The sequence below is a fragment of the Magallana gigas genome, chromosome 2 (assembly GCF_963853765.1).
Source record: "Magallana gigas chromosome 2, xbMagGiga1.1, whole genome shotgun sequence".
NCBI lineage: Eukaryota > Metazoa > Mollusca > Bivalvia > Ostreida > Ostreidae > Magallana > Magallana gigas.
The window spans coordinates 36,579,660-36,606,777 of NC_088854.1; the positions used below are offsets into that span (position 1 = coordinate 36,579,660).

The window sequence follows — 27,118 nt, forward strand, 5'->3', positions numbered from 1 at the left end:
TGTTACTTATTGAACACCGCTTGGGGCCTTAGTATTGGTCCGGGGGTCGCAGTTTGAACAATTTTGAATCTTCACTATATATTCAAACTTTAATGTAAATATTGGCAAGTCTGGTGAAGTAGTTCTTAAAAAGAAGAACATTTCTTATTTTCACTGTTTCATAATTGTCTCCATTTATAAAGGAGTTTGTCCGTATTTTAAAAAAAATTGAATTCCCTTCTCCTAAGGATATTTTGTACCAAGTTTGGTTAACACGCTCGGACGACGAACAACAGGTGATCAGAAAAGCTTTAAAATGAGTAAACGAGACAACCTTATCAGTGAGTAGCTTTTATCATACATAGTCTTATAAGTAAACAGTTTAAGAAATCACTAGCAGTATATTAGTATTTTCTTTTGTATTTTGAATCGAGAAAACTATAAAAATTACAACACACAGACAGGTGAAACATACATTTACACGGTTATTCATGAAACTCAATCTCTTACAGAATATTAAGTGCTACAGACAAACAACTCCAATCAAACATCAATTAATGAATATGGTACTTCATGTACATGATACACAATCTTGTTCATAAAATAATTACACACAAATGCATCGCCTTTGAGACAAAATGCTTATTTTAAGAGACTGAATATTTCACAAATTCATACATAAACCACTCTTTTTATCCAATTTGCTAATAACTGATAGTTGTTGATTGCTATTTTCATAAGTATCTGCAAAAGTTTACAAAGATGATAGATATTTCTAAATTCTGTCCATAATGAATACAGGATTTCTAAACACGAAGGATGAGCAAAATGAAAAGGGTATAAATATGTATGCACAATATGACATCATCTCTCAATCCACAACACAATTGTCCAATGTTAGTATGATAAATAAAGAAATGTATATAAACTGGAATAAACTTCACATATCTTCCCGTCTTTTTGTCTGATAGCTAATTCTCCTGAGATAAATACGCCACACTGTCTGAGCCGCACGATTGTTCTCTTTTATTATGCGCCGTTATTATGTCCTTGGAGGTAACTTAAAGCTTTGGTTCCCTTTGAGCTACCTTGCTGTATTGTTCAACGTCCTGCATGGTATCCTTTTTCCTGACAAAAAGCATTAACAGTTAAATAAAGTTGATCAGTCATTATAATAATAACATGCATAAACAATAAAAATTGCTTCGATGTGTTCACTATAATAGAAAAAAAATATACACATCTCAAAATGTATTTCAATTAAATTGCAAGGGTATACATGTATTTTATTTCAGTTCCAAGATCAATAAAAGCGTGCAACTGATGTCCCCGGCATTTTGAGACAAACATATTTAATTTTGCTGAACAATATCTAGATTTTTTATCATATTTTCACATTAACAAAAAATGGATTTGCCTTTGCCAACACTTATCCCTCCCCCCCCCCCCCACTTTTTTCTCTCTTCAACTGCACGCTTTTATTGACCTTGACTGTTTAGGCAAATTGGTACTCAACCCACATTAAGGAGAAACGAATACAAATGTATATATTTTCGTTGTCCTCAGTAGTGTAAAGGGTAATAATCTATATTTAATTTACCAACCTCTCTCTACTTCTCATCGACCCGCTCCTCTTTTTCTTCAGAACTACGGCGACGACTATAGCAATAATCAGGATGACTGCAATGGCGACCACGATCCCAATGATCATTCCAATGTTAGCTTGCTCAATTTCTGAAGGAAAATAATTGAATATACTAAAGGAAAACAGAACCTTTTAGTTTTATAGTTTTACCACTACAAAAAATGGCATGGAAAAATGAACAGACAGGAATATGATAGATTTAATAAAATCCATACAAACAAACAAACAAGTTACAAAATAAAAAAAAACAATTAAAAAACTAAAACTTAAAAACACAAGAAACAAAATGAACATGAATGGAGAAAAAGTGACATATTATCTAATATATGTAATTGGTTGTTATCACAATGATGATGTTTATGATTGGTTTACCCCCGCATGATGCTGTCACCTCTGGTGACCAGGACTGGGTACTCAGGTCCTTGCCCGTGGCGACACAAGTATATTCCTTTGTTCCGGACAGTGTCCCCTTCCTACATCCGGTCAAGGTGACCTTGTTACCCAAACTATAGTTATAGTTGCTTTTGATACTCATGGGGACATCTAAGAGGCCACAGGACCGTTCTGGACAACAAAAGTATCTCAAAATTCATTATCTATTAATACTTTGCAGTACATGCACGTACATATGTACGTGTGATTACACAGTATAACACTTAAAATTCATTACTAAAGCACTTAATAAGCAACAAAATTGCGTCTTCATATACCAGCTTGTCTATTTTCCTGCAGTCTTTGGTGATGAGCAGACATTCGCAAGGTGTCAATAGCTACGGTCATATTCATTGTTGTCCAGTAGTCATGGTTACAAGCTGCGTCGCCATTACACTGAGAGTTTGGCTGGTTATGGGCGAAACACATGGTTGTCTTATTGGTGGCATACACAGGGAAGGGGACGATGGTGGACGTATCTTTGTTTTTAGTGATAGCCCCTGAATTAAAACAGAGTTACATTCAATGGAATAGGCAACGTACTCTCATGTTCAAATGCATGCATAACTTAACATGCTTAACATGTCTGGTTAACACCTCAGTAGTTTTAGACGTTAAAGTGTTTGAAATAAGTGCTTCCTCAACTGCTGCATAGTATTATTCTTACATGAAAATACAAACTGGCTGTAGATGGTTTGAGGGCTCGTGTTTAGCAGCGGGTAGTTAGAGCCCCGGGGTGTCAGGTCGTCGTCCGAGTTATTATTCCAGTTGCCGAGTAAACCTTTACTTACAAACTAAAACCAGTAATTACAAAGATGTGATGAGAACATGTGTGCAACACAATGTAGTAAAGCTCTTCAATTTATTGTGCTATTTGGTTATACGAAATCTTGGTGCACAGCGATGTGTTATATTCATGATAATTTAGAATCATAACTAAATAATAATGTTGAATTCACTTCTGGTAATAATTAATTGAGTTAATTTGCAATACTTTATGCACTCATCATACCAATATAGCATTTAAAATAATATTGTTTGACTGAACATTGTCATATCTACCTTTGGGGGAATCATAACAAGTAGGCATAACCTCTGGTCCTTTTCCGCCACTTGAATGCCCACCCCACTGTTTGTGACAACTGTCACGTTACTTTCCATGGTGTTTGAAGGGTCATCACTATTTATAAGTACCGCATCTATATACAGAGTTAAAAGGACGATAAACATCTCAAAACCACAACGATACCGCTTTTAAATTCATATTTTCAAATAGAAGTCAGTGTATCATTAATGTAAAAGAAAGAATAAAAACCCGTGAAATCTCTCCTCCGTAGTGGCCCATTATCAAAAAACTGGTATTCTCCATTCACAAGTACATCTAGAACACGTTTCGATCGATCTGCGTTTGGACCTTTCATCTTAACCTCGATGACGTCATTTCCGGCTCGGATACCAACATCAGTTAATATTGTGGAATTGTAGTTAGCTAAATAACCATTTGTAATATGTCACATGGGTATTATAAAAGTAATAAAATATAGTGAAACAAAGTTTGGCACTAAATAGAAATACTTACGGCTAAACGGAGACTTCTGGAATCGGCCTTCAATTGTTAGCATAGTTGACTGAAGTAAAATGAAGTCTCCCTCTCCACAGACATAGTACCACGTGTTATCGAACATTCGCACGTTTCCTTGACCGTACACCATGGCTATAAATGTTGGCATTTAAAAAAAAATTTATCATTGTAAAGCATGTGAAATTATATGATTTAAAAAATAAAAACATGTAAAGTATTTCTAAGACTCTGCCTTTAACCTAAATAGTTTGTCCTAATCTAGTGCATTGTGATACAAAAGAAAAGTCATGATTAAATAGATCTATAAAGACATATTAACCTGCATTTATTGTTGCATCCGAATTGTCTCTACGTAATAAAAACCCACCCTTTCCTGCACTTAAAGCAACAAGCGAGTGTGATCTGATGAATACCAGTTTTACAACGTGTACGCCTACCTTGTTTGGGCGACCAGTACTCTGTACAGGATCTCGTGGGACGGAGAGACATGTATTTGTCGCAATCGTTTGTCAAGAGACAACAGTAGTAAAATGGCATAATGTCGTGAATTGAGTGAGACATGGCAGGCACCTTCGCCCGTGCGAGGTTCGGTGTGTTGTACGGTGCTGCGCCCCATAAATGACTTCGATCTGGAGTGCTTCCCTGGTAGGAGTCTCCGGAGTAAATGAGTGTTCCATCAGCTCTATAGCAACACTGGTTGCCTGCGCCATAACTGGAAGTTGAAAATGCAAAATTATATTTTCAGTAAAACTGGTGCTGTTAAATGCATTCATAGTAGACACTGGACATATTCCTTCTAGATGAATCGTAACTTCAATTACTTGTTTGGTCTCACTGATCGTACGCAGTGAACAGCGGTAAAGTGAAGAGCGCAATTGTCTGGGGTTCTACTGTCAAGATGACAGACTGGGTCCTTTTGCCACCTTCCGAAGTCAACAAGAGCCTGGTGCAGATTACAAGGGCATGCCGGGAGAGACCGTAGCCAGGACGTGTCCATCATGTCCTTTGCATACCAGGCTTGGCATTTGTTGGACGGCCAAGATTGACCTTGCTTAGCTACCATTGCCTTGTTTATCAGCCATGCTAGAGGGGTTGGCCGACTTCTTAAGGTTCTAAAGAATATGAATATAATTTATGAAAATGAATCCACCTATATAGAGGATGAAGCAGCATTTTTGTGAAGTAAATTACAAAGCAAGAAAGATATACATGTAGTAACCTAAAACATCAATAAGGAGAATACAAGGCTTGGAGATTTTACCGGTATTTGTTTGCCATTCTCGGGTCATCTAGTTTAACTTCTATAACACCAACTTCATAATTTTGACAATTTTCATCACAGTTAACATCCTGCGGGTTGAACTGGAATCCTTGGACACTGTTAGGGATGGACTCTGTTTTCAAAGGTATTGTTAAGTCCCATGATTTCTGAAATCAACATGCAATAAGTATCATTGGTACACGTATGACCAAATCACCTTTTTATGTAATCGACCAACAATACATTGCATTTTTCACGTTATATATAGAATATCAATCTGCGAAAGTTCATTATTTTGATTTGTTCATGTGAAATAATATTTGTATAACATAAAGAACACCTTATGAAATGAACATAATTGCTGTTTTTAATTTCAACATCAAAGATCGATTTGCTTGTGGTTTCAAATGTTCTGTTATAAAAGAGTGTAAACATCATCCCGAGTTCTAAACTTCTACTCAGATGTCGCAGAAATTCATTACAAGGAAGGCTTTCTCCCGGCAGTGCAAAGTCGGCGGAGACTGTGTGACAGATCATATCATCTATTGATGTTTATTTTGGGAACTTATTTCGACAAACCTTAATTTCGATTCTTGTTTACATTCCGTACATATTCATGAAGTTGGTATAATCTGACGTATTGTTAATACAATTTACCCTGTCTTCTCTGTAGCCTCGAAGTGTGATTTTAACTTTAGCGCTTGAATGGTTGGACAGCACACGAGAGTTCCACTGAAGACGTAATGACGAAGCTGATGTTTCGTTCCATCGAGAGCCAGGACCGCTGTCAACGAGTTGTACGTAATCTTCTGGTGGCAGCACATTAGGCATAACTGTTGGTAACAAAGCGTTCACAGATGTACTTGATTTCCTAACGAATTTAGAGCATGTAATAAAACAAACTTTAAGCACGAGAAAAGCACCGAAAACACATAACACGTACCAATTGTAATCGTGGTGTTATATTCCAGATTACCGTCGTTTGCCTTCATGAAAACGGGCACTTGTCCCCGTTCTGTTAACATGGGTATCTCACAGCGAACCTTCATCATTGTATTCCCATAGTCTTCTGTGATACAGTTCTCGGATTTCTCTCTCCGGGAATTTCCGAAGACTAGAGAGTAAGACCTACCAGACAAGAAACAAGGACCGGTAACTTCCACAACTTTCCCGCCTAGTAACCCAGCAAAATCAGGAACCGCCTCCAATATTCCTACAATATCAATTATAGTATATACAAATGGTTTATATCAAATGTCCATTGTTATTTATACTTGCATATCACTTAAGGTAAAAGACTACATAGCTTTCGTTACAAGATGACTCAATGATTAATAGCATACTCAAATAGAGAACTGATTTGCATTACCATCGGGATTATTACATCCACCCGTAATGATCCGCTCCTCATTAATCTGGTAGATAAAACGCCCCAGTCGGTCACTCGCCTGGTACTGGGTAATGTTGCGCACGCGCTGTAAGGCTATGGCGGAACTCCAACCACGTCCAAAGCCACCATTAAATCCGGCCTAAGACAGAAGCAAACTCATAAACCAATATTATGTAAATAAAATTATATAATCTTAGGAAATTTATTCAACACTGACCAGGTCCTACTTTTTGAGTTAATGACCACTGAATATTTTTTGAAAATTGAAGAAAAATTCCTAAACATTCCTAAACATTTTTAACACTTCCATTGTGATTTTATCAAATACAAATTGCCAAAGTTTTTTTTAAAAATGAAATTCATGTACAGCTTAATAATGGGAGTGACACTTAATAGATACAAAACATTAAGTTTCCATTGACATTTTTAACAAATATTCCGGTCCGAATTTCCTCTATCAGTTTTCCAGTCCCAACCCAATTTGACAAAAAATTGAATGATGATAATAGAAAAATATTTATATTATTAAACTAATTAAATTGACCTTATTCTATTGGCCTAAAATTTATATAAGGTCAATCATCAAAATTTTGAGATATGTTGCCCTTTATCTTTTTCAATCATTTTTCAATATTTTTTAATGTGTATCGTGAAAATGAGATTAAACCATCAGAAAATGTGCAAAATTATGTTGACTGACAAATGAAATCCCGACTTTTAATTTTATAATACTAACAAAAATATTTCAGTGAAAAACAAAATCTGGAAAATTTAGACCAAATTTCTTCTGATTTGCTGAAAGACCAATTTACTTTGAGTCTAATTCCATAATATAGTAAAAATATCAAATTGTTTGTCAATAATCATTCATTTCATTAATATTTTTTGTGTTTAGATCAATTTTACTTATGGCATTTAACTTTTAAACAATCCAAATTTGAGCACTAAAACCCTGAGTAAAAGTAAACAACGTCTGTAAGCTAGCTGTTACATGTAGTACATCTATCAGGTTTTGTGAATTGCTAAATTGTTTAATCCACCTTCTGTATGTTTTTGGTTTTATCAGTGTAAATGCAACTTTGTAATGTAGATTATCGTAAATTAATTCTTTAAATTAAAAATCTGTCATTACGGGTCGACACAGGCTGAGTATGCTAGCAAATCAAAGAGAGAAGAATTGCAGGTCTGTTTACTGATTTTCTTTAACCCGAAATCGTTAAGCATCTTTGTGACGATATATGAACGTAATGTAAGGGTCTTATTTACTTACATGTATGTATCAACCATTTTGATATATTAAATGTCAATAAGTCTTGAATGATTAAACTCGACCGAAGAAACTTGCGTCTCTACTTAAACTATAACATTTTGCTATTAAACATGTATTTGATCTAGTACACAGTATCACATTCATGTAATAATAGTTTTTTTATTTGCGGTTTTGTTCACAAATAACATAAGTAACTTGAATTCAAAAGCTTGTTTCTCACCTGATAGTTTGAATCTCTGGGTGGCAACTGGATGTTCATCTCTTGATAGTTAAAAATTGCAAAGCTCTGCTTTCCATCAGTCGTAATGACGGCTTGGAATGTGTTGTCCTAGGTAAAAATTTATAAAATTATCGATAATTTAGTTTCAATGTAAAACAAAACATTTACAATTATATCAATGACGAAATACTTACAAAACAGACCTTAATTGTGCAAAAGTGCTATTAACTGTAATTGAAATGCTTATACGTGTTAAGATGAATTGCATGCACAATGCAAAAAAGGAGTAAGATCGTGTACCTGACACATTCTTCCCGGCTCGTCTGTACACTTTAAGATACCGGTGTTGTATTGGTCCGTAACCTTTTCCCACGTGACAACAAGAGCATATGTAGGATCAAAGCTGCTGACCCCTGGAATGGACGAACTAACATTTCTCCCAATTTCCCTCAGTTCCCGCTGGCCTTGATTACCCTTCATGAGAACGTTGTAGAATATTTTTCCTTTGTACAGACTGTTCCCAGTCAAGGTAGATCCAAGGTCTGCGCCCCCATAATAAAATGGGGCAATAAAAGGGTAATCTTCGGCCGCATTGACATTCTTGGAATCCCGCTCTGTGAATTTCCGGCTGCTGACGTATCGTGCGTACTCCGAGAACGACACGAAACCGTCCCTAGATATCTGTATGTTAAATTGCGTAACAATAAGTGAAAAATATAATCTCAAAATTAAGTCAAGGGGATTGGAGAGATATTAACGATTTTAAACATTAATGTTAACTTACATATACAGTGTGATACTTTTGACCAAAATATGGAAAGTTCAGATCATCCGGAAGCTGGATTTTCATAAGAGGAAAGTTTATTCTCACTTCGCTTGTTCCTTTGTTGAAGAGCACTTCACCTATAAAGTCAAGTTCTTTATCTCACAAAATGCACTTTTTACAAATTGCAGAACCAAGTTTTAAGCGGTAAGCATAAAGCCGTATGCTTAGTTAATGCGCTACCTATGATGAACCAAAAGATTAAGAGTAGCTAAACCATTTACTAGATGTGTGTATATCACATTTTTTAAACAACTTCTGGACTGATATATTTTCCAATTTTTAACATATATAGTGATTTTCTATTTGATGATGCAAGCTTTTACTGAATTTTGATCTAGAGTTGCATGGACAATGAAACGACATACTAGTATTTGATAACTAACTGGATAATTACTTAAATAAATGCAAATATTCCCAACAACTTGACAACAAGCTTGCTAACCTCTTCCCGGTACTTTCAGTACTTTGATTTTAATAATTAATTTTTATCGTTGCTTAATTCCACTTTCTACGTTGTTATTGATTGTGAGGAATGTTTAATGTTTATTTTTAAGAAATGAGTTTCACTTCCGCGGATTCACTAGGTTATGAACTACGAGCATTAAGAGCTAACAATGTTTGAAAGTGAGATCATTTATATATTAAGGGAACTTCGATTTAGAAAGACGCATTAAGTGAAGATCGTTACTGTGTTTCCATACATAATCATGAAAGCATAAAACAAACCAAAGTCGTGACGTCATAAATATGACCTGACCCATGAAATAGAAAGTTACATGTAAGCCCGTCAGTTGTGCTCATATATGAAAAAACTATTGTGCAAAATTAATGTAAGTACCGGCATATAAAATTAATGCATCACAATCAATATAATCTGACCGAAAGATACCAAACAAAATAACAAATATATAAATTATACTAGATCAACTTCAAACTAGAACAATAGCATATTAATTCCCGATCGTAAATTTACTTATATAAACTTATTATTATTTATATGCATAATAAAAAAAAACCTATTAATACAAATGCAGATTGTGCTTCATGAAATTTTGACCAATAAACTCTTTATATCTCTGTTAGAAGAGAAGATAGCGGAAGAGCATTGAACATCATTAGAAATAACCATGATAGGGCGTTAACCAGTCGTAAATCATCATCAAGGATATACATGTATAGAAAACAATTATAGCATATTCTTTATGATAAATAAATCATTGGCACAGTCGTAGATAAATGAAATATTTGTTTTTCTTGTACATGTATAATATGAAATATTCATTTATTTGTTTGCTATAATAATGTTCATATGATAAGTGTGAAAAAGATTCTATAGTCATGAAAAAGAATAATTGTGACCATACCACTTTGTTGAGATGCGTGTAATACACATATATATGCTAAGCGAATTACGATTAATTGATCAATAATTTTAAGATAATTCGTGAATGTCTTGAACAATATACAACAATCCAGCAAATAATTAACAAATACTCACCACTTATTGTCAGGAACAAGGAGCTTAATACAAAGAGTATTCCGGCCGGTTGCCGGTGAGAGGCCGCCATTTTGTATACCCCGCGCAAGGTCTGGCGTTATCTTGGCGGTAAACAGGCCCGTTATCATTCATTCTCGTGACGACCCCGGTATTTCCCGTTATCTGCGTTGGTTTCGATCATATTCCGAACATGAAGCACCCGCTCAAATTTATGGCGTATGAGTAACAGCAGAACTATTAATAACTATTACAGTACCGGAAAGTATATGTATGTATGAAAATAATGTTCTAGCAGGGAAGGGCGCCATGATACATGTATGTTGGTATTTGACAAACTTGAATTTTCATTATTACACATTATTTTGTAATGCATTCGAATAGCTATATCTTTACGCCTTAGAACAAGGTGTGTCATCCGAGTTGTAAGTCATCGATCAGTCCAGACTGTTTGTTCTACGATAAGGTGATAGATTTAGGAGAGACTCCCCAAATCCCGCCAATTACTTCACTCTAACACAATTTTACGGACTAACTTGTGTAAGGACCAAAGTAAAACACATGCTTACATTTTGTTAGTAAGAAGTGTGTTGACGTAGCATAGTGTTATTTTTTATTTAACTAAAGTGTTTTTCTTGTTTATTCCTAATGAGTATCGTAATCCAGGTGTCGAAGTGTACATTCAATACATTCAATGCGATAACCGTCTTTATCTACATTTGCAAATATGTTTCTTTATCTTGTAATGATATATTTACATTTGCAAATGTTTCTTATATGAACCTTTAGAAAACATATAGATTTCTGTGTGAACTTTTTCATGACTTTACAATGATTACCGCACGTGCTTATCTCTTGGATTATTGTAAACTTAAAAACACGGTAATCTCAATAACCCTGAACGAATTGCCTTTTTTAAACGTAAATAAAAGTAATAAACAGCAATGTTAAAAAGTCCACCGGGATATGAACTTCGTTAATACGTGATCAATCTTCTGAGAAGCCCTTCGGGCATTACAGGATTTGATCACATGACCAACGAAGTTCATATCCCGGTGACCTTTTTAACTTGCTGTTTTTTCTAAATAATTTTATCAGAATACAAGAACGATTGCATAAGCGGTTTAGTAGGAAAGTATTACAGGTATTAAGTTTTTACTTATACAGAGTACTTTGTGTTTGCAGTCTTTATTGCCTTATTGTATACTACTGGAAGGACTGAAATGTTAAGCACGCACAAAAAACCCTGTTCGGACAAGCCTATACAAAAATTAAACCTTTATTCGATTAAATATATATGATTTACACAAGCAATAAATAAATGAACATTTTTTTATTACATGAGTACACTTTATTATTCATAATAGTAAAAAAACGTACACTGCATTTCATATAACATGGTTATAGAAAAGTTCATAATTATCATTTCATAATTATCATTTTTCTATGAAAAAGTCCTTGATGGCACTAATCAATTAATCAAATATAAAGGAGTACAACATCTCTAAAAAAAAAAGGTCATCCATTATGTATAAATAAAAACATACATGTATAATCATACATACAAAATAGAAAAGGAACATATCAAGAAAATTGTACTTAAAAAATGATCTAAATCGTTCCAGTCTAAACTATGGAATGCCATAGCTGCCTTAAGGTCAATTTCATATTAGCTGAATTGGTATCCTATTTATATGCAATAGTAATATCATTATATGCAGTGCTAACATCATTATATGCAGTGCTAACATCATTATATACTATTATTTCACCATTATATTCAGGGGTAAAATCTTTATATGAAGTGGTAACATCATTACGTTATGTCGTAAGATCATTATGTGCAGTAGTTTATTCATTATATGCTATGAATAAATCTTTATATGATATGATAAACTCATTTCATACAGAGCTAAACTCATAATGAACTATTGTTCAATCGTTATGTTAAATGGTACACTCTTCATGTGCAGTTGCAAAATCCTTTTATGCAGTGCAACTTCTTGACATTAGGTGATAAGTTCATTATATGCAGTACTAACATCATGTCATGGTGTATTAAAACCATTATGTATGGTGGTAAAACCTTTATGTATTGTGGTGAAAGCTTTACATGCAATTGTAAATCCTTTATATGATGTGACAATTTTATAATATGCCGTTGTTGAGTCATTATATTATGAGGTCAGTTCTTTACATGATGTGATCATTTCATTATATGGAGTGGTAACTTCTTTATATGCAGTCGTAACTCTTTATGATGAGGTTGTAAACTGGTTCTCGCTGAAAAGTTTTAATGGGGAAGAGGTCCAGTTTTATTTTGCAAAAAGATGCCGCGTTCATTGTGACGATGCACATTTCCTGGTCAACTTGTCGTTTGTTTTGAAGAGAGAGAGAGAGAGAGAGAGAGAGAGAGAGAGAGAGAGAGAGATTCTCTGTTCATTGTGACGGTGCACATTTCCTGGTCAACTTGTCGTTTATTTTGAAGAGAGAGAGAGAGAGAGAGAGAGAGAGAGAGAGAGAGATTCTCTGTTCTTGATACATCGATGTGTGATAAATCGAATGAATTTTTAGTAGAGTACGCGTTTAATTTTAAAAGTGAAATAAATTTCAAAAAATGATAGTTTATCCATCATTCATTTTCAAAACCATCGGAATAGGGGTATTACCTTAATGATATGAAGATATCTGCAACAGCTTTATGGAAATTAGCACAGGAACTGCAACACCTTCTTTGTATACGTAGGATTTAAAATACAAAAATACATGCCCGGTGAGCTTAAATTCAATACAGTGGATGAAACAACCATAAAAAGAGGTTAAGACCAACCAATTTCTTTATTATTTCTTAAAAATCAAATTAATTTTAAGAAAAATGAAAAATAATTTTTATTTATGTCTATGAATAAAAATTTGTCTATTCCTTTTGTGTTGGAGGCATTAATCAGCGAGGGGTAGATAGCATCTACCTGGTACATTGAAACAAAGGTCTTTCGACTTTGATTTTAAAACGCTTGCTTCATTTTTTGTAATTTCTTTTACTCTTAAATTAAAAGCATACTCTACTAATAATACATTCGATTTTTCACACAAAATGGGTTCAATGATTGATTTTATGATATCGATATTAAGGACAGATTAACTCTCTCTCTCTCTCTCTCTCTCTTCAAAACAAACGACAAGTTGACCAGGAAATGTGCACCGTCACAATGAACAGAGAATCTCTCTCTCTCTCTCTCTCTCTCTCTCTCTCTCTCTCTCTCTCTCTCTCTTCAAAACAAACGACAAGTTGACCAGGAAATGTGCATCGTCACAATGAACGCGGCATCTTTTTGCAAAATAAAACTGGACCTCTTCCCCATTAAAACTTTTCAGCGAGAACCAGTTTACAACCTCAAAGTTACCACTCCATATAATGAAATGATCACATCATGTAAAGAACTGACCTCATAATATAATGACTCAACAACGGCATATTATAAAATTGTCACATCATATAAAGGATTTACAATTGCATGTAAAGCTTTCACCACAATACATAAAGGTTTTACCACCATACATAATGGTTTTAATACACCATGACATGATGTTAGTACTGCATATAATGAACTTATCACCTAATGTCAAGAAGTTGCACTGCATAAAAGGATTTTGCAACTGCACATGAAGAGTGTACCATTTAACATAACGATTGAACAATAGTTCATTATGAGTTTAGCTCTGTATGAAATGAGTTTATCATATCATATAAAGATTTATTCATAGCATATAATGAATAAACTACTGCACATAATGATCTTACGACATAACGTAATGATGTTACCACTTCATATAAAGATTTTACCCCTGAATATAATGGTGAAATAATAGTATATAATGATGTTAGCACTGCATATAATGATGTTAGCACTGCATATAATGATGTTACCACTGCATGTAATGATGTTACCACTGCATATAATGATATTACTATTGCATATAAATAGGATACCAGTTCATATAATATGAAATTGACCTTAAGGCAGCTATGGCGTTCCATACTAAACTATTAAACCTTTGGATGCTAAGAAATTTGAAATGAGCGTAGTTGTAAATCATGCTTAGCATGTTCAACTAATGAAGGCTACGTGAAACATTGCCTAGTCTTCTGTCATTCTCGTGGTTTTCATTCACGCAGGTTTATATTCATTTATTATTCTCTTTTGTTCTATTTTATTAGTTTTATATACACATATTTAGCATTAACAAGTGATCACAACAGATCAGGCAAAAGCAACGTTATCAGCTTCCCGTTGTAGCCATGAGTTTTGTTCCTGAATATTTCCTTCATTACACAAAAAGGAAAGAGGTAAAAGTCTATGTTTGTGTTTTGTATTGAGTTCCGTGAGAGATAAACACGTCATGGACACTATCCATGCTATAACATTTCTCTCACACACTAGCTTCCGTTTTGTATTTCTGTCCTCCTGGCGGAAGGGATGTTTCATACCGGGACTCATAGGGCTCACTTTGTAAAGGATTTTTGCTATTAGATTTAAAAATAAAAACTAAAACTAATAAAAGCTGTTGACAATTTAATGATAAATCTTCAGGCATGTTTAATTTAATGCTATATTTAATTTGTATATACCAAAAATTTCTTACCTATGCGACGTATGTGATCTATAAAAAAATCCAAAAAAAATATCAGATAATATAAATGGTCATCAAACCTTTGCTACTTATGAATAAAAATTTTATCAAATAAGATACCATTTACGGGACAATGTTTTATGGGGAAAACCCCTAAAATTTACCTATCTGGTGATTTAGCGTTTTTAGACTTCTCCCGACGCCGGAAGCAGACAATCGTCAGGACAACCACGACCAGTAGGATCAGAACCACTGCTATAACGATCCCTGCTATAGCCCCATCCTCCAAACTCTTCTCTGACGAAGCAACTGACGTCAACAAATTAAAAAAACCCCAATAATTTCGTATGAAAATATAATCATTATCCAAAATTAAATCATTTCACCGTTTGTTAATCGCTAAAATAGTTTGTTTTAAATTAAAAAAAAAAAGAATACTCACGTTTAATATTCATTTCTATTTGATTTGATTTTTTTATGGAATGATAATTGACCAAAATAAAAAATACACCCACATAACAGTCCACAACAAACGAAAACTGAAAGCATGGACAAATGATGATGCCAAAATGAAAACAACTTAATCTGCACCCAAAGCAAAGAACAAAGAGGCAGTCATTAAATCAATATTTGAAATACAAAAATCTATATAATTAAAGTAATTAATGTAATCTACTATCATTATTCCGATATCTTTGATAAAAGTTAGCAAATCTTTGATTTCAAAAATTAAGCCTTTTGTTAAGAATTACACATGTACTATATTCGATACAATTATAATAATTATATAGTTTTTGTTGTTGTATCAAGTACAAATTGAATGAACGAAGTTTAGTAATGCAGACCAGAATGATTAAACATTAAATGTTCATTAAGTTCTATTATAGACAGAACTTGTTAATAGTATTAAATCTCAACTGTGGTTTGTTATATGAAAAAGTAAGCGCCATTATTATCCTGGGCTATAGCGACATACCTTGACAGGACGCTGTGACAGGGGGAGACCACTCCTGGACACCGTCACCTTTATCAGTACAAGTGTACTGCGTCTTCCCGGTCACATGACCAATTCTACAACTCTCGACCGTTACTGTACTACCGAGACTGTAGTTGTAGCTGTCCTTTATACTCCGAGGAACATCCAACAGACCACAAGAACGTACTAAAAGAGGCAGAATAAAGTGTAAATAGCTAGTTCATCACTGGCCATTCATCATAAAAATGTTTTGAAAAGAGTAAAATTATCTAATAAAACCAAGTCACTCAAACTGAGTACTTGTGTCGGTTTCTACTGCATTTGTCGCAATAGTGAGGTCAATGCATACTTAGCTTACCTTTTTATAGGTTATGACAAACAAGTTGTGTACACCATTTTCATGCATTGTTCAAAGATTACAATTCAAATAAACGTACCTGGTTTCAATTCATTCTTCAATTCCTGGTATCTCTGAGAGAACTGTAGAGTTCTCTGAGCCAGGGAGGCGTTCCCCGTGCTCCACAGGTCGTAATCACAGGCTGAGTCTGACCGACACGAGGGCTGGGGACCAGGCACCGTGCCACACAGTACCGAGTTGTTCTTGGCATAGATTGGAAACGGGAGAATAAAAGAACTTTTCCTGTCAATTGCCCCTGTAGACAAAATGAACCAATTCAAAGCTTCTTTACTTGCAAAAAAACTCCTCTTAAACATAGTTTAATTAGATACTAGTATATTAAATAAATGTTAATTAAATAAATGTTAGTAGGAGTTGCGTGTAAAGCTAATTATTAGCTCATTGTTTTTAATTAACTGGGGCGCGTTTGAAGTATCAACATATTTTTTAGAAATACGTACAGCTATAAACAACTTGTTCGTACACCTGCTTGGGCTGAGAATTCACCAGTGGAGCTCCCCCATTCGCCGGAGACAGATCATCGGCCGAGTTATTATTCCATGAACCAAGCAAGCCAGAGCTCATGAACTACAAGTCAAAATGAACCGAGTTTTTAAACCATCTTTCATCTGATTTTGATTAGTCGCTTTTCAGTAAGTAACCTCTTTCTAAATAAACACAGATCAGTAAATCAATTCATTCCCAATTTAACAAGAGCTTGGACTTAAGGTAGTTGTGTCAAACAGCAATGTTAGGCCTATCTAATTCATTGCTAGCCACTCAGCCATGGCTTTTGAAATCAACAAGATTTGTCTGGCTTTTGAGATAAGACTACGCAATTGATGCATATTTCGTTTGAAACCATGTCATTTTTAACATGTTTTGACGCAAGGAATAGATAGCTACGCCCTACTGAAAGTCCAAGGTCTTGTTAAAATGGTTCTAAAATTACTCCAGCTTCTTACATGTGGAGGAATCATGACTATAAGGCTGAGCATGTCGTTCTCTTCAGCTACTTGTATTCCTACGCCAATTTTTACGATTACTGTGAAGTTGGATTCTTTAGTATTAGCGCGATCATCACTGTTAACAACTGCGGACTCTAATTAAATAGAAAAAAAAAGTAAGAATGAGATTAAACAAAATTATTCGATGTAGATTGTATTACTAAAATTAAGTGATATAACTTTGCATACCTTCAAAGTCCTTCCATCGCCGAGGTCCTTTATCAAAGTAATGGAATTCTCCATTCACTACAACGTCTAATGTTCTAGTGCTTCTATCCACTTCTGGTCCTTTCAGTTTGATTTCGACAACTTCCTGTCTTATTTGAATGCCCACGGCAGTAAGAATGACAGACTTATTGTACTGAGCTACAACAGAAATAACATGGCCATGCTCATTTTAATTTTACTTAAAGTAATTAGGCTCACATAGTAATATTTCCAATCAACGATTACTATAAGAGCATGGAATGAAACACTTACAATGAAACGGAGACTTCTGGAATCGTCCGACGATTTTAACGCTTGATGAATTTAAGAGTATAAAGTCTCCTTCCCCACAAATGTGGTACCTCTGACCTTCAAATGTCACGACGTTAGACTGTCCAAAAACCATCGCTGTAAGAGAAAGTGAACTTGTCTTGTCAATTTTCCCCTATGTTTAAACAGATTTTGAATATGTAACTGTACGCAGTAATTACATCTCACAGACTCGAGTCTCACATAATTCATGAAGATCAAAAATAGCTTAAATGATTTTTTTTAAAATTGAAACGTCGATTTATGACCGCCATACCTTGTTTCGGTGGAGAATAGCCCGAGCAGTCTCTTGTTCCACGTTGGTCCATGTAGTAATCACAGTCCTGATAGTCCGTCCACAGACAACAGTAGTAGAACGTGACCACATCCTGGAGCCAGTGGGACAGGGAGGGGACCAGGCCCGGCTTGACATAGGGTGCGGCCCCCCAGTCATGGCTTCTGTCGGGAGTACTACCTTGGAATGTATCGGCGGCAAATCGAAGTTGCCCATCATGACCATAACAGCACTGATTTCCAGCGTCATCCGGGGACCTGTTAACACAATGCCTTACGGTCAGTCGTGGTCTTACGATTAAAGTTTTTCTTGTCAAATTATTTCGAATAAGTCCTCTGAGCTTTAATTTGCGTGAAAATGAATGGTTAAAAATTAGCCTGCCTGATGATTCATAAATTTACTCGTTATTTATAAGTTTAAGAAAAGAAAATCTAAATAAATCAAAATGAACCTCCAAATAATGTAGCTAAAGAGTCTATTAATTAACATCTAAGAAAATTAAACACTAAAGATATATTGATAAAAAATTTTGTGTACGAGGGTAAAAAAGTATAATATTGAAAAATCCTACCGTGACGGTTGGACTGCGCGGACACAATGCACTGCACCCAAATGGAATCTGCATTTGGTAGGACTATCACTGTACAGGTTGCATCCGACGTCTGTCTGCCACCTGCCGAAGTCTGACAGCGCCTGCTGTAGGTTACAGGGACAGTACTCCAGTCGCTCCATCCACCGCATGTCTTGTCTGTCCTTCTCGTACCACGCCACACACATAGCGTGCTGCCAGTTGCTGCCATACTTCCCCAACATCTTTGAGTTCACGATCCAGCCCATGGGAACTACTGCACTGAGCAGTACTCTGTGAAAACACAGCAAGATTGTTGCTTCACACAAGATTAATGGAAAAGGTATTCCTGGTTAGTATATTTTTTAGTAAATATGTGAATATTGGTCACGTACATGTACATGTATGCAAATTCTCACATGTATGTAACAAACTGCTCACGATAAGGTGATTTTTGAAAACAATTTATGAAGTAATTTTGCAAAGCTATACAGCAGGCAGACACAATTTAATCGAATAGGAATTTTTTTTATAAAATACTAGACAAAGTATATAAATCGTGTTCCCTAGATATGCATCTAACCTTCTCTGAGCGGCCTTTGAGACATCTGTTAGGCTTACTTCTACCACGCCAACTTCATAATCAAAGCATTCGTCATCGCAAAAAACCTCAGATGCATTAAACGAGTACGACTTCTCACCCACACGAACAGTCCGCTGGTTCAAGGTGATGCGTTTGTTCCATCCAGCCTGTAAAATTATATTCATGAAAAGTACACACATACTTTATAAATTGTATCTTTTATATTTTGATTGGAATACAAAAAATTTAATTTTTACCTGGTACGTCTTTGTGTTTTCAATGAAGCCCACAAAGTTAATATCCACGTGAGCCTGTGGATCAGTGGACAAGAGGTCTGGGTTCCAGCTCAGTGTCAGCACGCTAGCCGTCGTCTCGTTCCACCGACGGCCCGGCCCGTTGTCATGGAGCTTCACTTTAGTGGATCCTGGCATTCTGCTCGGATGAACTGTTATGAAGAAGAAATTGTGCAACATGCAATGAATTTAAATGACGACTAATGAACACGCTGGAGTGCATTTAAACTTTAACGTACCGATTAACATATTGGCATCGTAGTGGAAATTCGCCTTTTCGTCGAATGACATGGACACCTTGACCTCTCCTCTTTCCAACAACATCGGTACTGGACATCGTGCTTTCATACTGTTGACCATGATGCACTGGGAGTATGCGCTTTCTGTACCAAAGCGTAAGAATATCCGGTCCCTTGGTTCCAGACATGGCCCGGACACCTCAAGCATTTCTCCGCCGAGCATTCCAGCAAACCCAGGGGTCACTTGCAAATGACCTTTAAAGATAAAAAAAAAATTGGTGAGGAAAAAGATAATAGTTTCAAGGTTGTATTCGCTCCATTTGTTTCCACTAACACGGTTTTATTTCTCTATCTCTCACCATTTGGACTAATTGTTCTATCGCCATTACATCCACCTGTTACGATCCGCTCTTTGTCAATTTTGTATAGGTAGCGTCCGGTGATGTTGCTCCCTTGCAAATTGGCTGCGTTTTGGAGTTTAGAGCTTGGCATAGCCTCGGCCCAACCCCTTCCATACCCAGCGTTGAACCCAGCCTGAATCAAACAAGTGTTTACATCAAGTGCTTACTTTAAAAGACATGACAGATGTATTAGTCGAATTAGCTAATAAGACTTAACTTACCTGGTATGAGGGATTGGTCTGTATTGCGGTCTGTTCGTAATTGAATAGAGCAAAACTGTCGATTCCATCCGTCACTAAAACCGCTTGAAATGTGTTTTTCTGCCCAAAAAAACGCAACCAAATTTAAAGCAGAGTCTTGAGTTTTGTCATACACAAAACGCCATTGATAAACCTTCCTGTCATTCCCTAAAAATGTATGCAGGATTGGTTTGGTCAGCTAAAGTGGTACATGCCACATAGGCGATTGAGTGCTGCAGTCCCACCGCAGATCATCGGCCCTATTGCAACATTCCTACTACCAACGTTTACTGTATTTCAAAAGAAAACCACCCTCTCTAGACTAGCGTATGGAAATTGGTTTAGCACATAAACCACTAAACGCACATAAAATGAAACGTTAGCTTATTGTGAGAAAAACTTTCCATCGTAAAATAAAGTGCAACGTACTCTTGTAATTATTTTTATCTTGTATTATCAAAGCTAAATTATTTTCACAATACATGTAACTCGAACACTTTTTAATATAAACCAACAAACTTCTTTGAAAATAATATACTAGAAATACTTTAGTTTTTTTCTCATATTATCCATGAAGAATTAACCTTTTTATATTCACTTTGCTATAAATTTGACAAATTCCCTCTTATTGTTGATGTGGACCTTATCTTAGTATACATGTACTTGGAAACCTTACTTTAGTACAACATATACTAGTAAGTCTCTCTTTTAGTCTTCCGATCATTCCTACCTTGCAGGGTCTTGTGTCATCGTCACACCTGGCTATGTTAAGTTGATATTCGTCTGTAACATTCTTCCACGTGACAAGGAGTCCATAAGATGGCGTAAAATTGTACACACCAATAAAGGCATCGTTGATGAAGCTGCCTATCTGCTGAAGGTCACGTGACCCACCGTTAGCATTAGATAGCAATTGGTGAAATATTTTCCCTCCATAAATCTTATTTCCGGTGGAAAAAAGAGACTGCAAAGGAGCCCCGCCGTAAAGGAACGGGGCAATAAAGGGATAATCTTCTAATTCATTGGAATATTTTTCTCTCTCAAAAGAGTAGATTTTTCCAGCGATAAATCTGGTTTCAGGATTAAATCCTATCACTCCATCTTTGGAAACCTTAAAATGGAGATAAATGTGCACTTACTGAATGAATACAAGCTTTGTTTTTAGAATGAAACTATTCAACATAACCCTCGAGTTATATTTTTTTTTCAACTATTTTCAAAAGATTGATATATTGCAAAGAATTAATGACTCATAAAGGTGTCCTACACGAGAATTTATCTTACGTAGAATGTGTCGTAGAATTGTCCAAAAAAGGGGAACTTCTGACCCCCGGGAACAGACACCGCTACAGATCGGGTTTGAAGGGTGACCTCAGTACCGCTACTGTAGTCATAAAGAACTTGTCCTGAACACAAAATAAATGACATGTAAGTTGCTCTGTGGTTGCTAGATGTAAGTAGCAAAGTTTATAAATGAGCATTTCAAAGTTTTGCTACTTAAATTCAAACATGAAGATATTTGAACATCTGAACTTTGCACGATTTACCTTTTACTTGAACTAATACTCCGGTCAGGCACAAACACACGCCTGTAAATAGGGCGGCCATTGCTCTACAGTCAGTTATCAATCTGCGCCATATTGACAGCAGTTCGTTATCTCTGCGTCGCAATTCAAATATTTTTATCTTCGTGTGACTTCGGGTTTATCGGCGTTAAACGAAGTGACAACCAGGTAATTCAACGCAAACACAGGTTGTCTTGAAGTTTTTTTCTAATTAAAACATTAACATTACGTGATATAAACCGCAATGCTTTATTCTACGTAACATAGCTTGACTGTTGATTTTCACGGTTCACATCATTTGGAGTGAGGGAATCAATTATGTAAAAATACTGTTTATTGCCTTGAAGGACATAATGTATCATCTTCAAAATGCCTGAGGACAACTTTTTTTTATTTCTCTCCCGTCAAAAGTTTCTTTCGTACGTTAAAATGCATTGAGTTAAGCAGCCGTGCCAAATAAAACAAATTTATTCATATTCATTTTATTAGATGTTTTTACAGTAACAATCAAACACATGCAGTACAAAAAATAATTCAAGGATACATGTATGTGCTAGAAATAGAAAAATGTTTAAAGTTTGAAAATACGACATCATGTAGTTCGTATTTTAAAACGATATTATAAAAGGAGTCAGGACGCTGTGTTGTTAGTGGTTCATTGACTGTTTCTTTTTGTTACTATTTCATCATCCAAGAAAACACCCTCATCTAAAGACTCAACAGAGGGCAGAGTTTCCAGGACGCTTGGAAGACTTCTTTTGGTGGCGTAATTGTGCTCTCTATGCATACCGTTGGCTCGATTAAAAAAACTTGCTTCTGGATATGGACAAACGTGTTGTTTGTGGGATCCGGGAACGTTGAGGTTCTGTACCCTTGGTTGCACGTTGTGGTGGTCCGTCATGGTTAGATGAGTTGTATCGGATTTAGAAGACTTGGTATCACCTTGTTCACCTGTAACCTGGGGTCGCCGATGACTCAATGTGCTGATTATTTTGGACCTATTCAAATCTCGCACGCACGTTACCGACGTTCGTTTGCTTTTTGCTAATCTGAGAGCACACTTTCGGAATCTTCCATTTAATATTGCGTAGAGAAAAGGATTCCACGTTGAATGTAGACAGAGCAACCATGTTGTAATCATTAGTGAGAGAGATGAAAACTCAATGTCGCTCTTTTGGAAAATAAATTTAAATTCGTAAATAACAAATGGTGTCCAACAAATAACAAAGGCCATTATATGCCCAAGAAGTCTTAGCATTGCTTTTTGTTTGCAGTGACTTTTCTCTGAGGACGAGTTGCTATGACTATTTCCATTAAAGCTGTGAAGGTCAAAATCCACTAAAGAATTAGGTGCACCTGAGAAACCCATGACAGGAAGTTGACGCACGGGGTCCACGACGGCGAAAGCTACGAGTCCGTGCGGTGGCACCGTGGAGCCACTGGCCCCCCTGTTTACGTGGGAATTCAAATCGGTAATCTTTTTTGCGTGAGCTCTTGCAACTGCAATGATTCTAAGATATGCATACACCATTGTCACGATTGGAATCACGTATGCCACCAAAAACGTGAAAATTGAGTACGGTAAGGCTGAGTTCCACGTGACATAACACATGTACATCCTTGAGTCATAGGTGACCGCCCCCCACAGTCCAGAGACGCTGGGGACAGCGCTTACCAGGCCGAGGAGCCAAGAGACGATGATGGAGGTAGACGTTGTCCTAACGGGTGACCAGGAGGAGTAACGAAGGCAGTGGATGATGGAGAAGTATCGGTCAAGCGCCACACATGTGATCGTTACTATGGACACCACAGAAAACAGGCACGTCAAAATGGCAATCACAGGACAGGACATCTAAAGAAGTAAAAAATTGATAAACAGCACGATATAATTTGCTCTCCATATAACGAAACATTAACCTTTTAACTCTTAGATTGATCCTAATTACAATTTCTTTTAAATTGCTCAAAATGTTATGAAAAGTTGATTTCCGGAATTTTTTGAGAAAATTTCGTTGACTAATAATGAGCGATCGAAGCTTAAATGAGAAAAATAAAAACAAATTGGTAATCTTTAAGTACCAATTCTGTTTAAAATCTATAAAACAAAAGACAGTACTCTCCGATTTATCGGTATCAATTGCTAAGAATTCGAGTCTATTATTTTTATATATACACGTAGTAGGATAGATAAACTTCAAAGGATTGGTCTAAAATTGTGTTTTATGCCGACCCTTTTGAAAAAAAGAAGCCCATTTAACATAGTTATAGCATATATACTTTTGTAGACTTTGTAAAAAGAAAGGAAAAAGAATCATAAGTACATGTGTAAGCGCTTTGTTTTTGTTATATACATTCTTTCTCAGGGCCTGGTGTTTACATTCAAGAAACTCGCTACATGTACATGTATGCAAACGTATTATTACAAAGTACGTCCCTAGGCCTGTACGCGTCTATATTGCTGTGTGTTTTGCCCTCAAATCGCTTCACAATTTTATGTTTAATCTTTTTAGGAACCCCCCCTCCCTCTCTCTCTCTCTCTCTCTCTCTCTCTCTCTCTCTCTCTCTCTCTCTCTCTCTCTCTCTGAGAGACATAGATCCAATGTGGTACACTTATTTCATTCCTTGGCAATATTTTAGTTGTTTTTAGATCGATTTTAATCAAAACAAGTGGTATCATATGCAATAAAAGCTTTAAAACTCCAAAATTATATCCGAGGGACAGATATAGTCGGCAATATTTAAATTGGTATACAATAAAGGAAGGACTTTTCATTGACGTAAGTGATGTTCCAGTCCTTGGCAAATCACCTTTTATGATTATGATTGAATTTTTTTTAAACCGTTATCATTAGCAATTCTCTTGTTGTCTAGGGTACAAAACGTTCTTGAACAAGCACAAAAGCATTATGTCCTCATTTACATAAGATAATGTCTTATGAAAAAACGCTCCGTTAATCTGGACAAAACACAATGCAGCTGTTAAACAATAATCTCAAATGAATCAACAGGAAATTATAAAAAGTTATAAGTACATTAATGCAGTGTCCCTTATAGACTACATCAGATAAATATATTTACTACAATTATAATATACTAGACTTTGACCAGTGCGTGCACAGGTTGACATTGCAAATGATATCGGGGATTTACAAAATAGATACATCGAAACACCGTATATTGTTGACATTTACATAGCCTACAATATTAATAATGCTATTAATTTTACTACACTCTGCTGAATTGGAATAATCTGTGTTTCGGAAAAGGCCTTCACCACTATTAAAATGCCTCCCATATACCCGTAATGTAGCAGAAAATTTCAGAATCGCTTCAAAACGATTTTGGAGAAAATTAATAAAGTTGCATTGAAAATAACAGTCAAATTGTTCATAACAAACAAACCATTTTGAAGCTGTAAATACCTTTCTTCGAAAAGTGTAATTCTATAATTGCAGAATTCAACATTTCTTCTACAACGTTGCTTACAAACCATGTTGACATTCAAAACTCTCGGGATTTTTTTTTATTGTAAATGCACCGTGTTGGAGTTATCTCTCGTGTTTTCTTTGATGAACAGAAAAAAAAATTCCAACGAAAATTAACACGCATTTGTTTTATCATTGATTTTCCAAGTTTATCTATGCAAATGTGATATTGTGGAAACATAACATAAAGAGCCTCATGTAATTTAGCGTGAATGTAATGCCCATGCGCAAGATTGTAAAATCCAAAAATTCAGATGATTTCCGGATTTGTTTGAGGAATTTTCGTTGATTATAAATTAACGAAGCTTGATTGAGAAAAAAAAACCAACAAATTGGTAATCTTCAAGTACCAATGATGTTTAAATATATAAAACAAAAAGACAGTACTCTTCCGATTTATCGGTATTAAAGCTAAATTATGCAGCTTTTGTTTATTGCTAGTGTAGAGAAGGGAAGATATACAGCACTTGAAACATTCATCCTTATTTCTGAAATTTGACTTTACATGGAATATCATATTTAGCAATATAAACGAATGTTAGTTCGAAAACGGAACTATATTTATAAACACTGTCATATCACATTATATATTTTTTTAAAAATCATACTAATGTTTACAATTAAACGTCGTACAAGTATCATTGCGTCAGTCAAAAAAATATGATGGTTTGAATCAATGTATTACTTTAATGAAATGTGAATTGATAGATGTCGAAATGATGGTGATACCTGATTATGGTTATAACCTCTGAGGAAACTGTCAGCTACAACTGTTATTCTGATGGTTCCATTCAGCAAATCACTGACTCCTAGGTTAAACAGCAACAACGAACTCCCGGACCGTAATTTGGGAGTTCCCAAAATTGTGAGAATGACTGTGACATTTCCAGCAACACACAAGACACACAAAACACACAGAGAGGAAACAAAAAACACGTCGCCAACAGTGTGAACACGGTCGGCCTCCATCGGTAACCTCTCAGATTCTTACGCCTCTTTTGCTGAAAGTTTCCAACGTTCAACTGATATTTGTCACGGCATTTCAGTTCATTAGTACACGTTTCTTTGGACAATTCTTCCTAAGATCGCAAATCCTGGATTATTTGTTGGCGCGCTCTCACGCTAGAACAAGCTATGATATATATGTAATTTGTCTCAGGGAGCAGAAATCGACCAGTACCACGTGGCTACTGTTCTAAGACTGCTCCAGTACAGGAAGTTACAAAACTGCGACTGTTAAATAATTTATTATAAAATTGATTTCATTAGCAGTCGTAGTTTATCATTTCTGTTTATCACTTTAGGTTGTTTACTTTTCCCGCCACCAGAAATTGTTAGATGCAATAAATTTGGGAGTGTATCATCATTTGTCTTTTTCGACATACTTAAAGTAAAATCAATGAACAGGCTGTTCAATACATATACATGTACATGAAGATACCAAATGGTACCATTTTTTTACTTAATTTTTGCGACAAAATTGACAAAACTTTGTGTGTATGGTGTTTTAAAGTTTATTTTTTGATAAATGAATGTACTAATTATACTCTTTGTTGTCTCCTGGCACCTAAGAGACGCATGATTTTGCTCCCAGCTGGTCCTAACCAGACAGCCGGAGATCGGATAAGATAATTAATAGAGATTGTGGTTTTTCTACAATATAGTGATTGATGTAAGAGAAAAATGAGACCGGATAATCCTTAGTCTTCCAGGGAAAGTCTACTTTTAACGTGTGTATGTCGGCCTGATAGGCATTTTTAATTACATATTTGAACGTCGGACAGTTAGTGTTTATTACAGACATCCAAACAATTTTTTTTAA

At 35.6% G+C, this 27,118-nt stretch overlaps 3 protein-coding genes across 4 annotated transcripts; all 3 read right to left on the bottom strand.

Annotated features, from left to right (window-relative positions):
* Window positions 1-314: 314 nt before the first annotated feature.
* LOC105331124 (sushi domain-containing protein 2) lies at window positions 315-10,259 on the bottom strand. The gene is made up of 18 exons (XM_011433180.4): window positions 10,104-10,259; window positions 8,564-8,682; window positions 8,080-8,460; window positions 7,780-7,887; window positions 6,269-6,428; window positions 5,843-6,112; window positions 5,557-5,732; window positions 4,900-5,066; window positions 4,460-4,750; window positions 4,076-4,350; window positions 3,636-3,770; window positions 3,372-3,545; window positions 3,119-3,255; window positions 2,724-2,850; window positions 2,335-2,556; window positions 1,997-2,188; window positions 1,584-1,713; window positions 315-1,107 (listed from the first exon to the last, which is right to left on the bottom strand). The coding sequence occupies exons 1-18, from the start codon at window positions 10,171-10,173 to the stop codon at window positions 1,041-1,043; spliced, it is 3,201 nt and encodes a 1,066-aa protein (XP_011431482.3). The 5' UTR covers window positions 10,174-10,259; the 3' UTR covers window positions 315-1,040.
* A 3,872-nt stretch (window positions 10,260-14,131) lies between these two features.
* LOC105331123 (sushi domain-containing protein 2) lies at window positions 14,132-21,991 on the bottom strand. 2 transcript variants are annotated; one of them, XM_011433178.4, is made up of 19 exons: window positions 21,794-21,991; window positions 21,531-21,652; window positions 20,977-21,357; window positions 20,229-20,327; window positions 19,966-20,140; window positions 19,607-19,861; window positions 19,332-19,519; window positions 19,075-19,241; window positions 18,495-18,785; window positions 17,906-18,180; window positions 17,593-17,727; window positions 17,302-17,478; window positions 17,071-17,207; window positions 16,567-16,693; window positions 16,146-16,361; window positions 15,709-15,894; window positions 14,897-15,041; window positions 14,745-14,762; window positions 14,132-14,625 (listed from the first exon to the last, which is right to left on the bottom strand). In XM_011433178.4, exons 1-19 carry the CDS (start codon window positions 21,852-21,854, stop codon window positions 14,532-14,534), a joined length of 3,249 nt encoding a protein of 1,082 aa, XP_011431480.3. In that variant the 5' UTR covers window positions 21,855-21,991; the 3' UTR covers window positions 14,132-14,531. The 2 variants fall into 2 exon arrangements, with proteins under 2 accessions (XP_011431480.3, XP_011431481.3); XM_011433179.4 differs by lacking the exon at window positions 14,745-14,762.
* A 203-nt stretch (window positions 21,992-22,194) lies between these two features.
* On the bottom strand, window positions 22,195-26,615 carry LOC117681878 (melatonin receptor type 1C). The gene is made up of 2 exons (XM_034448292.2): window positions 26,026-26,615; window positions 22,195-23,663 (listed from the first exon to the last, which is right to left on the bottom strand). The coding sequence occupies exons 1-2, from the start codon at window positions 26,263-26,265 to the stop codon at window positions 22,467-22,469; spliced, it is 1,437 nt and encodes a 478-aa protein (XP_034304183.2). The 5' UTR covers window positions 26,266-26,615; the 3' UTR covers window positions 22,195-22,466.
* Window positions 26,616-27,118: the final 503 nt, after the last annotated feature.

Excerpts from the sequence above, each read along its gene's own strand:
- LOC105331124 (XM_011433180.4), bottom strand. The coding sequence starts at position 10,173 with ATGGCGGCCTCTCACCGGCAACCGGCCGGAATACTCTTTGTATTAAGC. Across the intron at positions 4,751-4,899 it reads AGAATGGCAAACAAATACCG|AACCTTAAGAAGTCGGCCAA; the intron begins GTAAAATCTCCA and ends CATATTCTTTAG. Across the intron at positions 3,546-3,635 it reads CCAGAAGTCTCCGTTTAGCC|CTAACTACAATTCCACAATA; the intron begins GTAAGTATTTCT and ends ATGGTTATTTAG.
- LOC105331123 (XM_011433178.4), bottom strand. The coding sequence starts at position 21,854 with ATGGCCGCCCTATTTACAGGCGTGTGTTTGTGCCTGACCGGAGTATTA. Across the intron at positions 17,728-17,905 it reads CTATTCTCCACCGAAACAAG|CGATGGTTTTTGGACAGTCT; the intron begins GTATGGCGGTCA and ends TTTCTCTTACAG. Across the intron at positions 15,042-15,708 it reads TGTCACAGCGTCCTGTCAAG|TTGCTTCGTCAGAGAAGAGT; the intron begins GTATGTCGCTAT and ends TGTTGACGTCAG.
- LOC117681878 (XM_034448292.2), bottom strand. The coding sequence starts at position 26,265 with ATGGAGGCCGACCGTGTTCACACTGTTGGCGACGTGTTTTTTGTTTCC. Across the intron at positions 23,664-26,025 it reads GAGGTTATAACCATAATCAG|ATGTCCTGTCCTGTGATTGC; the intron begins GTATCACCATCA and ends TTACTTCTTTAG.